This window comes from Suricata suricatta, chromosome 12, assembly GCF_006229205.1.
Source record: "Suricata suricatta isolate VVHF042 chromosome 12, meerkat_22Aug2017_6uvM2_HiC, whole genome shotgun sequence".
NCBI classification, from domain to species: domain Eukaryota; kingdom Metazoa; phylum Chordata; class Mammalia; order Carnivora; family Herpestidae; genus Suricata; species Suricata suricatta.
In genome coordinates, this window is record NC_043711.1 from 33,850,005 (window position 1) to 33,862,863 (window position 12,859).

Genomic DNA, 12,859 nt, shown 5'->3' on the forward strand with positions numbered 1-12,859 from the left:
AAGTTTCTTAAAAAACAATATGGAGGCGCCTGGGTGGCTCAGCTGGTTGAGCCTCTGACTCTTTGATTTTGCCTCTGGTCCCAATCTCAAGGTTTGGGGGTTTGAGCCCTGCATTGGGCTTTGCACACCGACCAGGAAAAGCCTGCTTGGGATTCTTTCTCTCTCTCCCTCTCTCTCTCTGTGCTCCCCCCCTCCCACACTCTGTCTCTCTCAAAATAAATAAACTTTAAAAATTTAAAAACAATTAAATCTGGTATCATTTTCATTTGTTTTTCTTAGTGATGGTTCAATTTCCCATGTGTTCAGATATATTAAGAACCAACAGAAGGGAGCCTGGGTGCCTCAGGTGGTTAAGCATCACACTCTTGGTTTTGGCTCAGATCATGATATCATGGTTCATGGATTTAAGCCCCACATCAGGCTCTGAGCTGACAGGGCAAAGCCTACTTAGGATTCTCTGTCTTCTCTCTCTCTGCCCCTCCCTTGCTCTCTCTCTCTCTCAAAATTAAAAAATGAACATTAAAAAAAGGACCAATAGAATATAACAGATACTATAACAGTATCAAGATAATGATTCTCAAAGTTTAAACTCAGATTTGTTAAGAGAATTAAATGGTCTGTATCAGACATTCAAAACATGTTAGTCTTTTCCATGTAATAAAACGTCCACCTGAACCTTGTTGTCATAGGCCACTGAGCACCTACAGCTGAAACATGCATACTGGTATTTAACTTGAAATATGTTTACTGAATACCTACTATGCAACAGCACAGGTGTGATAGCTCTACTCTAGTTAAGAAGAAAAGAGGCTCATGAAGCAACATTATATGCTACTTGTCACACATGTTGTAAACCATGTAACTGTCAGTGATGAAAATTAAAAAGCATACAGAAGAATGTGGGGTCATTATTTTCTAGTGATATGCACTTTTATAATCCTGTAACTTTCTTCTGTCTCTGATCGTATGATAATACTTGCAGCATCGTTATGGAAGGAATCTGAGAACGGGTCTTCTAAGTCATGTTAAGAACAGAACTAATCACTTCAATATAAGCTACTCAAATAACATTTCACACCAACAGTGTTTCACTGTCTTGTGCACTACCCCCTTTTTATTTCCTCCTATCTCCCTGTAGTTTGGAAGCACAAAATCTGAAATTTTAGATCCTGGGACTATTTTTTAGCTTTCCACCTGAAATGAGTAGAATCATTGTGTACTGCAATCATAGATAAGGCAGGATTTGCATCTGGGGCTGCAAAGGAAATGTTTGGCTCATTATCCTGCAGCAGTAGGAAAGAGGCAGTTCTTGATGGTGAGAAGCCAGAACATCACATGATCTCCCTACAAAGACAAGTTACCTTAGGATCGGCTGTGAGCAGTTTGAAGGCTTGATACACTTGCGCTTCCTTCACACCGCCACCAAGATCCAAAAAGTTGGCTGGCTTCCCGCCGTTCAAGAAGATGATGTCACAAGTAGCCATGGCAAGGCCAGCACCATTCACTGTGAAGTAAAGATGGCACACACGACAGGATACACTTAGCAACACGAAGGGGTGCATGAATGGTTTCCCTCCCCCACCCTGCCACAGAGCCCTGCCACTCCCAGGCCAATCTGTCCTGCCTAGAATCCTGTTCAATTAAATTCATAGACTTTTAGGATAAAGAGTCAGGAAATGTACAAACAAAAAATAAACAAACAAACAAAAAAGACTGGGGATATGAAGACAGGTTAACAAGTTAAATCAATCTGGGAAACAGACAAAAGGGAAGAGCTAGTAGCAGAAGAAGGAGGTTTGGGTTCTGGAAAAATACAGAAACAAACTGAGAAAGAGGGAAGAAAGGCTACAAGAAGTTGCTTGGGTCTATGAATTTTATTCTCTTTAATATCATTTAAGAGACTTGAGTAAAAAAAATGGAATTCATTTAATTTTTGGCTGCTGAGAGTATGTTCCTTTGAATGTGGTGACCCTCTGGGGTTGAACCACAGGGGTCCCAGCTTCACTAGGACTCCATGCTTTTTTACACTCAGAGCAGCCATGCATGTTTATAGGTTATGTGGATAAACTCACAAAACAAATGAAAAAATGATAGCATCAAAATAATATTCCCATCCCTCTGTTCCTTCCTTAAATTAATGAGAAATGTTCACTAGCAACCTGATCATTAAAACTAGAACCAAAATGTATTAACATCTTACAGGTTTTTTTAAGAAAACAAGTAAAGATTTTTAACATTGCAATTCTTATTTTCCAGAGCTGAGTTTTATTAACCATTTGTACTTCTTTTGCTTCTTATGCTTAATTATATGAGATTACTTTCCTCAGGTTAGAAGCGGGGGCAGGGGGAAGAGAAAAAAAAGAAAACCTTCAGAACACAGCAGAAACTCACATGGTAAAATTCTACTTCCCTTTTTCTGACCCTAGAATTCCCCAGACAAGCTTGTGAACTGTGACTAATTTAATTAAGTCTGGGGCAACTACAATAAAAATGGTTTATATAAGATCTTAAAACAATTTGAAATGTATTAATCGTAGCTTCTGAGGCTGCTAACTTGTTCAGATCATGCATACTCCCACAGAGGCTACAAAGAATCTGTATTTAATTTGTTTTAAACACACCATTCTATCATTCTCCTTTCTAAATGCCTACAAATATTGAGAGCGCATTAGCTTATCAAGATCAGAACAATGCGAGTGATCTGGTACATTACAGTTATTACTTCAATACAAAGCAAGTGCTTTCGGTATCACTTGTAATTAGATGTCATTTTCTATTGTACTGCACAGCAGACTACTGGATGAGCTCTGTTCAGTTCTGAATATAATAATACTGTTGGCTTAATGAGCTACAAATCTTCTTTATTTTAATCCATTAAGATTAAGACCTCACTTTCCAGTGCAATGAATTGATTCCACCAGAAACACAGATGTGTATAAATCTCAGTTCTATAAGCTGTGGACAATAACTGAAATTGTATTGCCTCTATAGACCCATTCTTATCTCAGCTGAATAAGCCATTTTCACAAATTTAGATGAGTATGATAAAATCAATTGTTTTATTAATACACTGGATAATGGATTAAACATTTTGTCATTTGGTGATCATAAAAGCCGAAACTGGAGTATAATGATTCAAGTGTATGTTCTCTTCCACTTCCTCTGAGAAATTTTATCTTAAACCCAAATTTCAAGAATAGTTCCTAGCATATTAGCACTGACTGGAGTAGTAAAGGTTCCCATTTTTGGGATGCAAAATTTAACTGAGATGCTTTAACATAGCATTTCTCAACTGGGGTGATTTTGTTGACCAGAAGATATTTGGCAGTGTTGGGAGACATTTTTGGCTGTCGCGACATTTTTGGTTATCAATGGTCCCTAAAGGCCAGGGGACACTGCTAAAGATTTTATAATGTACAGCCCCCACCCCCTCTTCTCAGAATGTCAAAATGTGCCAGACTTGAGAAACCCTACTTTGAAACAGTGACTGCTGAGCAAAATGCACTTTGGGAATAAACTCCAAATTGTTTCCTAAGACTTATGGCTACAAAACAAACAACAAACAAACAAAAAACCTCCTATTTTTACTGGCTATTAGGAAATAACAGTTCAGAAAGGTTCAGAAATCAGGAGCTCCTAAATTCTGCAAAAACCTATAAATCATTCTTTTGATAGAACTACTTTCTTACCAAAGCAGGCAATGTTCCCATCAAGTCCTATATATTTTAGATCATATTTGGCAGCTTCGTTTTCAATGGGCTCATTCTCTGATTTGTCGTCCATAGCAAATATGTCCTTTTGTCGAAATTCTGCGTTGTCATCAAAATTTATCTTTGCATCAAAGCAGACAACTAAAGGGAAAAAGGCACACACATGAATATCCTGTAAAAATCTATAAACTCGCTCCCCAAGCTAGCAAGCACGGGAGAAAGAAAAATAAAACACTGCCCTTTTTTCCTCATGATACAGGTCGGAGAAGTGGTTATGGCTTCCTTGATCTTAAATTTTAGGACTACAAAGAGGATTATGGCATAGACCCTGTTCTCAAGAGATTTACGTTCTAATAAAGGGCATAGTAATTTATACCTGTTAGTCTCTGTTTAATAAAATAGTAATATAAACTGCGGTCACCCATTACAAGTTATAGACTGCCAAAGACACATACAGATTTCATTTGCCATTTTTATTACATTCCTTTTTAGTATTTAACCACCATTCATCACCTTTACCTTCTATGCAAAAAGAAACTGGATTATAACGCTTAATCCCACTGTCCTCTTTTGTCCTTCTGATGCTCCAAAGTGAAATTTTTATTTAATCAGTATCCTAATATTTCTGAAAGATTTCCTGGAAAGAACACTGAGTGAGAATCAATAGTTTTTTGGGGTTTTTTAAAAAATGTTTATTTAGAGAGAGAAACAGACAGCACATACGCATGCATGAGCAGGGAGAGACAAAGAGAGAGAGACAGAGAGAATTCCAACCAGGCTCCTTGCTGCCAGTGTGGAGCCTGGTATCTGCTGGCTCAGTCTCACACATTTGGAGATCATGAGCTGAGCCCTAATCAAGAGTCAGACACCCGGATGCCTGGGTGGCTAGTGGGTTAAGCAGCTGACTTCTGCTCAGGCCATGATCTCATGGTTTCTGAGTTAAAGGCCTGCTCTGGGCTCTGTGATGACAGCTCAGAGCCTGGAGCCTGCTTCAGATTTCTGTTTATATGTCTCTCTCTGCCCCTCCCCCACTGACTCTCTGTCTCTCAAAAAAAAAAAATGAATAAATGTTAAAAAAAAATCTTTAAAAAGAGTCAGACACTTAAACAATTGGACCACCCAGGTGTCCCAGAATCAATAGTTTTTGATTCTTAACTAACTCTGTAACTTGATTAAAAAATAATAATAATAACCTACTTCCTCTCTGGGCCTCAGTTTTTTTATTTGGACAATGGAAACAACAATCCCTAAACTGCTGATATACCTACTCTGGAGTCTGCTTAAACCAAGACCATCATCTTAATATATGCAGGATATGACTCTTTTGATTCAAGTTATAAAACACTAAGAGACCAAAACTGATCAGATATGGTGATCTAGGCATTATCAGCACTACTGTCTCTACTCTCCGGTGAAGGCAAAATCTCTAACTCTCTCAAAGGCCAAGAGACTTGGATACAGTTGAAACTCACTGGGTGATATGGATGGACCAAGGAAACAGCACTTTCACTGATTCACAGGATACCTTCTGTATGAACACTCAGGGAGATTCTGTAATGGGGAGGGGTGGCATACAGGTATCCTGGAATCTGACCCCTCTTATTATATCTCTTAGGGTAGAAATTAGTTGTCTATGATGACATTCCATTATAACCTTCTTTTACTTTACTTGAGATATTGATAGGCAGGGATTTTTGACCTAGACTTTAGAGAAATTACCCATTCTCCCCCCAGCACTGCTGATAGGCACCAACCTCTTCAAAGGGGAACAACCACCCTGCAATATTTCTCTCAAAAGCAATGACCACAGGCTGTTATTCCCAGTTGCTAACAAGAAAATATTGTTACATTACAACATCCTAGAGTTACAGACCCTACATAGAGGCTTTTTACAAGGGTCTCTTCACCATAAAAATTAAGCACGTTGATACAAGTCTATGCAAAACTAGCATATTAACCTCTAAGAATACTTGGCATAAATAAAAGCTCAAACCACAAATTATTTAAAGTAACACTGACTGACAAGAGAGAATCTTATACAGAAATTAATGTCTGCCAGGATCCTTAGTCTTGCCACAAAATGTCCAACCACTTTACCCACACAACTGAGTAATTACTGTCCAGAATGCTGCCATCTTAATGATGGAATCCTACAATTACCCAAGGAATTGGCCAACGTTCTCTGCTGGCTACAATGGCATTTCGTCAGCAGTTAATGACTATAATAATCAATAGGAAAGCAACTTCATTCTTGGCATTCCACTAGGCTTATAAATACATTTTAATTAATTTATTAGTAATTTTAGCTCCTCCATTACTCACTGGCAAGACTATTTGTAACTGACACCTTCAAAATGAATGGACAAAGGCTGTCAAATTGACTTCCTAACTGAAAAAGTTTCAAATAAAAGAATTCTTGGCCTAGATCAATAAACTAATAAGTCAAAATAGGTCCAGATTGATCTTTGCCCCTTACAAAAAGACTACAGTTCCAAGCTACTTCCTGGAACATAATTAATGGATACGTATGCAAAGGCAGAAGGCAGTCTGACCTAACCTCTGCGAAACCAGATTTTCAAAAAAAATGCTCTTTCCTCAGGGGGCATGTTTTATATGCCAAGTCCAGAAATGAGTTCACTATTTGAGAACCACACCCTGAAAACTTTATATAGAGTTAAACCAGAGCTTGAAGATGGTGACTGTGGGATAAAGGGGGTACTTAGGAAGAACTAAAGGTGTATATACAGGTATCATACTTGTGGGATAAATGGCCTATCTAGAGTGGCTATTTGTCCCATCTCTGTAGAGAAAACTAAGGACACACCTAGGTCAATGTATGTTATATTCAAGTGCTTTAGAAGTTAGAAATAACAGATAAATAGGAAGTTAAGAAGGGTGTTCCAAAACTGAATGGTCACCCTAAAAGCCTTCATTGTTTAATATTGCTTAATATTTTTAAAGTGGTCCCAAACATACAAAGTGCTTTTCTGCCTTACTATCCCAGTTTATAACACCATATCACCTGGACATTTTTCCTTGACCTTCACCTCTTAGTAAACTCTGGCATCACACTCACCTAGGTATGAATTACAACCAAACACTTCCTAGTCAGGCACTTCCATCATCACTGCTCTTAAGCCCAGTGGTCTTGTCTATAAAATGGGGACCAGAATATTTTCGACTGGATGGTGTTGGTGCAAGCAGAGACTGTGTGCAAAGCACTTAGTAGCACAGACAGATGGCACTCACTGGTTGTTATTATTATCATCACCGCCATACTCCACCCACACAGTTCTTTCTTACCCTCAGCCTCCCAATGCTGCAGCCCAGGCTAGATTCTCCCCTTTTCCTATCACTAGAAATGACCTGTAACTTGGTCCCATTCCCTCATAACCCTAGATTTCTATTTACGGTAAACTGAATCTAATGCCTACTGGAGTTTACAGATGTACAATTTACCGATGATTTTCAATGAAATGCCATATTCAGAATACATATGAATTTCCCACAGGAAGGATTTTAATGGTTGCCCTTTCAGGTTGTAACTGATGGAGAAGGAGATTTTTGTCTAAAGGAAGAGATGCCTTTGATGACCTTCAAATCACCCCACACCTTTGTGGAAGACCAGTGTGGCTAAAGATTGGTATAAAATAGCCCCAAATGAGAATCTAAGTCAGAGGGTGGCAAAGTACAGTTGTTGGGACAACTCGCTGTTTTTGTAAATATGGTTTGACGGGAGTGCAGCCACACGCATTCATTTATATATTTCAGTGGTTGCTGTCCCAAGACAATAGCAGAGCTAACTCCTTAAAACAGAGACTCTATGGCCCTTTACAGAAAAACACTACCAATCACCAAGTCACGCTTCTCCTGTTGCTATAGCCCCAGTTACCATACTTATTACAGTGTAAGAGAAACTTAGAAAAGTGCATCTGGCATGAAAACAAAAAAAGCAGAACAGGAAAAATAAACAAAAACTTGCAGCTTGCACAAAAGGAGTGGCTTAATCCCTGAATATTGATGGACTCTGACACGCTTATTTCCCCCTGTAAGACCTGTCCAACTACACTTTTAGAGTGAGCATGTTAAAAATGGATTGATGTCTATGTCAACAGCAGGGCAATAAAATAAACCTGCTTGCTCAAACCTTAGCTTTTTAATTTATTAAAACAACAGACTATGGTAAAATGTATGTTTGGAAGTACTGGTCTTGGTTCAAACATAAGATTTTGAGTGTCACATTAATGAAACTTCAATTCCATAGAAAATTCATCCTGAACAAAGGCCATTCTGTGTACAAAGTGGGTGAAAAAATATACCTATTAATATTTATAAAACAATTTTCACCATCAAAAGCACATTGTTACATGCTTGATAGATTATACAAATGAATTTTCCTTCTGAACAAATATCAAAGAAAGCTGCAGTACTTATATTCACAGGGCGTTTTGGTTTTTTTGTTTACTGCTGTGAGATTCTATGAGCTGCTAATTCACCAACCTAGATGAAGAACCTGACTGGCAGTTAGCAGCCTCTGACCCCAGAGTTTCAACAGAAGAATGTGCTTCAGAATTAAACAAAAGAAAACTACATTTCAGAGGGGAGACTCACACATAAAAAGAAACATAAAAACAGCAGGAAATGAGTTTGTCATAATTAGTTTGAAAAATAATCCATCTGCAAGCAAGGCACTGTATTTGATTTGTGATAAGTAACCATAATGTGCTACTGAAATGCACCTTGCCAAGATGGCCTTAAAATGCTGATACTTTCAAATTAGTCCCACTTTTCATTAAATTGTGATGCTCCGAGAGTTGTATACTTTTTAGAACTTTTCTGGAGTTGCTGGGAAAGAGAAAATAGATACGAGGCAGGAGGGGGATTTGGGTGAAGGTAGAGAACTGAACATGTTCTTGAAAATAGAGTCTTGTGTATAAAGAGAGAAACAGAGAGAACACCCACCAACAACATGGGCACTTGCTAATATGAAGCAACAGGGTGGCTATTTAGGGAAATTCATCTGAAGCAAGAAAGGGATTTGATGTGCGAATTAACTTTGGATCACTCACCCTTAGCTCTCATGGAGTCTTGGCCAGGTAGTCACTGTTTCAAATTGGGTTTCATCCCTTTTGCTTGGTGAATGGATTTGGGCTCCAAATGACAAAAATGCATTAGAGCAGGAATTCTCAGGACTTACTGGCAGGTTAGGTGAAATCGTTTTCTATTGTAGGGCACTGTGCTGTGCACAGCACAACATCTCTGGCCTCTACATATGAGAGGCAAGTAGCATCCTGCATTCCCAAGTGTAATAAACGGAAATGGATATTACCTAGATTCACTGTGGTGAACACATGGAATCACTGTGTTGTACACCTGAAACTAATACAATGTTTGTGTCAATTATATCTCAATAAAAAAGTTTCTAGACATGGGCAAACATCTCCTGGGGGGACAATATGCTCATTCTCCTCACTGATAAACACTAAAGACACCAAAGAAAGAAGTCTGTGTGCAGGCAGATCTGCCTGAAAGTGGGAAGAAATGAAATGGAACATAAAATCACATAGCAGCTTGCTAAATAGATGAATGAATGCATGATAGGTAGATATATAGATAATGATAAAACCATGCTTCTAACTTGGCCACACATTTAATGAATTAATTCTGGCAATGCAGCTGGACAAGCAAGGAAAACAGTTAATTTATCTCTGACTATTTAATTAACAGTTTACTTTCATGTCAATAAAGGTTGGGCCAATCTGGTGACATGTGGTGACTCAGTGTCCCTTTCTGCATTGAGAAGATGTCTTTCTCCTATACATGTGCTTCCAGCTCAGTGACTGGTCTAGATATGGGTATGAGACCCACACAGAATCAGGCCAGTCAGAAGCATTTGGAAGGATTGCTATGGTTGCTGGAGGAGAATGAAAACTGGGAGCCATCTTGGTTGCTCCTTCGGAGAGCCCGGCCGACAGAGAAGCTAATTCTGAGGCAAGCCGGGCTGGAAGATCAGAGTATCCCTACTCCCTCCCCTTCATGCCCTAAACCAGTCCTCTCTGCAAACTTCTCTGTTACATAAGGAAAATAAGTATCCCTCCCTGACCTGGAAATTTTTCAACAAAAACCAGACTGATACAGGTTTCGGTCACTAACAGCCATTATAATTCCAGCTAAGAGTCAGTAATTACATTACAGTCAATAATGCCAAATTATATTCTTTGACTCAAATTATTAATCACATTGGAAAAAGTAATTTCTGGACTGCAGTTTTTTTCTCCACATTAAAAATTTCCCATAGGTGACCTAGTAGCATAGATGTTATCAAGATCACCATTCTTTATTCAGCCAGGTGATGTGTGTTGTGCAAATAAATGATGAATCATCTGGATTTTTTAAAAATGTTCCTCATTAACCAATGGAAAATGGAAGAAATTCTCTTACAAAGAAGCTCTGCAATGAATATGTTTAAAGTAAAAATGTCTGGTGTGATGCCAAGCTCCTTAAACTTCTAAATTAAGAGTCATTATTAAATTACAATTTTAATGTGAAATATTATAGACTGCTATAACTGACCTAAATGGAAAAAAATATTCACATTATAAATATTAAGATTATTAATACTGTTAGGATATATAAATTATTTTTTTACAGCTCCTAAATAAAGGATTGCTTTAGGGATTTGTGACAATGATGAAGATCAATTTGTACATTTGGTCATTAATCACTGTTTCCTAATTGGGTTTAATTTGACTACTGCTCATTAGAGTTATAAACCAACATACTCATTTAATTGTGATTATAATTCAATAGCTGAACTTTTATGGTACAATGAACAAATTAATAGCTAAAGATAATTTTGCTCTTAAAAATATCACATAAGACTTATGCTTTAATGAACTGTATACACGAAATATATTTCAGGATAACTCCTTTTCCTTTCTCTTGATAATTAAAAACTAAACACTTCCTATTTCCTGAGTTTTTACAGATACACTCCAGGAAAAATTTCTTGCACCTTTATAACCTGTGACTGACGCCTTACCAAAGGGTTAAATGAAAGTACTATTATAGCCTGATTTTTATCCAACTCCTTGGCTAAATTTCCATTTTTTTAAATATGAAGTAACCAGGTTGCTTATGCATACTAGTTTGAAAAGCAAGCCATGAACTTTGAAAACTTAAACTGAACTTCCTTCTCTTTTGTTTCTTAGATTAATTAAAAGCCACTCAATGCAGCATGACTTTGACTAATATTCCCAAACTGGAGACTATATTTAGATCACTTTGATAAAAGTAAATTAATAGTTTAAAGAGCAAAAAAGGGTAGAAAAGAAGGCAGTCTGGTATGTCAAAGCCAACATATACACTGTACTGAGAGAGACATGGGTTTAAATACCAGCTTCAGGAACTAGATATCTACGGTGGAGTCACATTAATTTTCAATCCTCTGTAAAATGGGGATAACTCCTTCTCTTATTTTTTAGAGTTGCTGTAAGTAATAGAAAAGAATGTATGTAAAAGTATATCACAGTACACTATGTCATAGTTCAAAAAAGATTTTTCTTCCATTTGCTTCCTCTATATATAAAATACTGAATTTTATAGTTAAACAGAATTTTAAAATATTTACAAATAAAGGTAGTTTGCTTACAATGACCCACCAAATAAAAATCTGGTGGGTCACATGTGTACACTATTATTTCAATGGCTTCCTAAATACATCTATTTGTCTATCCTAACCTGAAATATTAAAAAAAAATAATAGAGAAAAATCGGTAAAAAGACGAAGTCCATATCTTTTCTGATTACTCTTTTTTTTTATAGCTATCGTAACTATTGTCAATGAAAATGGAAAATTCAATAGAAGAATACAGAGGCTTCCACCAGAAATGCCACAAGACTTGTGGAGGGAATTGAGGGCTATTTTTCATCAGTTTAAGTCCAGTTGGTGACAATTACAATTTTAAACATCTTAATTTTTGTATGACATTTTACTTTCAAAATCTATTACCTTGTTCAATTTTCAGAAGGATAAGAAATAATAAAATAATAACAGCTAATGCTTTTGTACTTCTTACTATATGCTATGCTTTGGTCTAAGAACATTACCCTTGTAACAACCCTCTATGGTAGGTACTATTATTGTCCCCATTTTGTATTTTTTTTTAAACTCCAGTATAATTAGCATACGGTTTTATATTAGTTTCAGGTATATGATACAGTGACTCAACAACTACTCAGTGCTCATCACAATGAGTGTCTTCTTAGTCCCTTTCACCTATTTCACTTATATCCCACACCTACCTCCCTTCTGGTAACCACCAGTTTCTTTTCTGTATTTAAGAGTCTGTTTTTTTGTTAGTCTCTTTTTATTTGTTTTCTTTATTAAATTCCACATGTGAGTAAAAGCATAAGGTACTTGTCTTTCTCTGAATTCACTCACTTAGCATTATACCTTCTAGATCCATCCATGTTGCAAAGGGCAAGATTCCATTCATTTTTATGGCTGAGCAATATTCCACTGTATGTATATATGCACGTGTATGTGTATATATACTTATGCGTATGTGTGTATATATATGTTTATGTGTGTGTACACACACACACACCACACATACATACACACACCACTTCTTTATCCACTCCTCTATAGATGGACATTTGAGTTGCTTCCATATCTTGGCTATTGTGAATAATGCTACAATAAACACAGGGGTACATGTGGTGACTCACATACTTTTGATTTTGTGTTTTCATTTTCTTTGGGTAAATAAATATCCAGTAGTGGATTTCCTGGGTCATATGGTCATTCTATTTTTAAATTTTTGAAGAACTTCCTCATTGTTTTCCATGGTGGGTACACCAGTTTGCATTCCCACCAACAGTGCACAAGGGTTCCTTTTTCCCCATATCCTCACATATACTGGTTTCTTGCATTTTCTATTTTAGCCATTCTGAAAGGTGTGAAGTGATATCTCATTGTGGTTCTGATTTTTTCCCCTGATGATGAGTGACGTTAAATGTGTTTTCTTGTGTCTGTTGGTCATCAGTACGCCTTCTTTGGAGAAACATCTGTTCATGTCTTTTGCCCATTTTTAATTGGCTTAGTCTTTTGGGTGTTGAATTGTATAAGTTCTTTATATATTTTG

The 12,859-nt window shown here is 37.1% G+C and overlaps 1 protein-coding gene across 1 annotated transcript in view; it reads right to left on the reverse strand.

Moving 5' to 3' along the window:
- The window catches only part of SUCLG2 (succinate-CoA ligase GDP-forming beta subunit), a 210,900-nt gene that overhangs the window by 101,909 nt on the left and 96,132 nt on the right, over positions 1–12,859 (reverse strand). Inside the window, exons 7-8 of the mRNA XM_029917626.1 lie at positions 3,690–3,851; positions 1,362–1,504 (exon numbers count right to left, since the gene is read on the reverse strand). Coding sequence (XP_029773486.1) covers positions 1,362–1,504; positions 3,690–3,851 — 305 coding nt within the window. The remainder of the gene's footprint in view (positions 1–1,361; positions 1,505–3,689; positions 3,852–12,859) is intronic.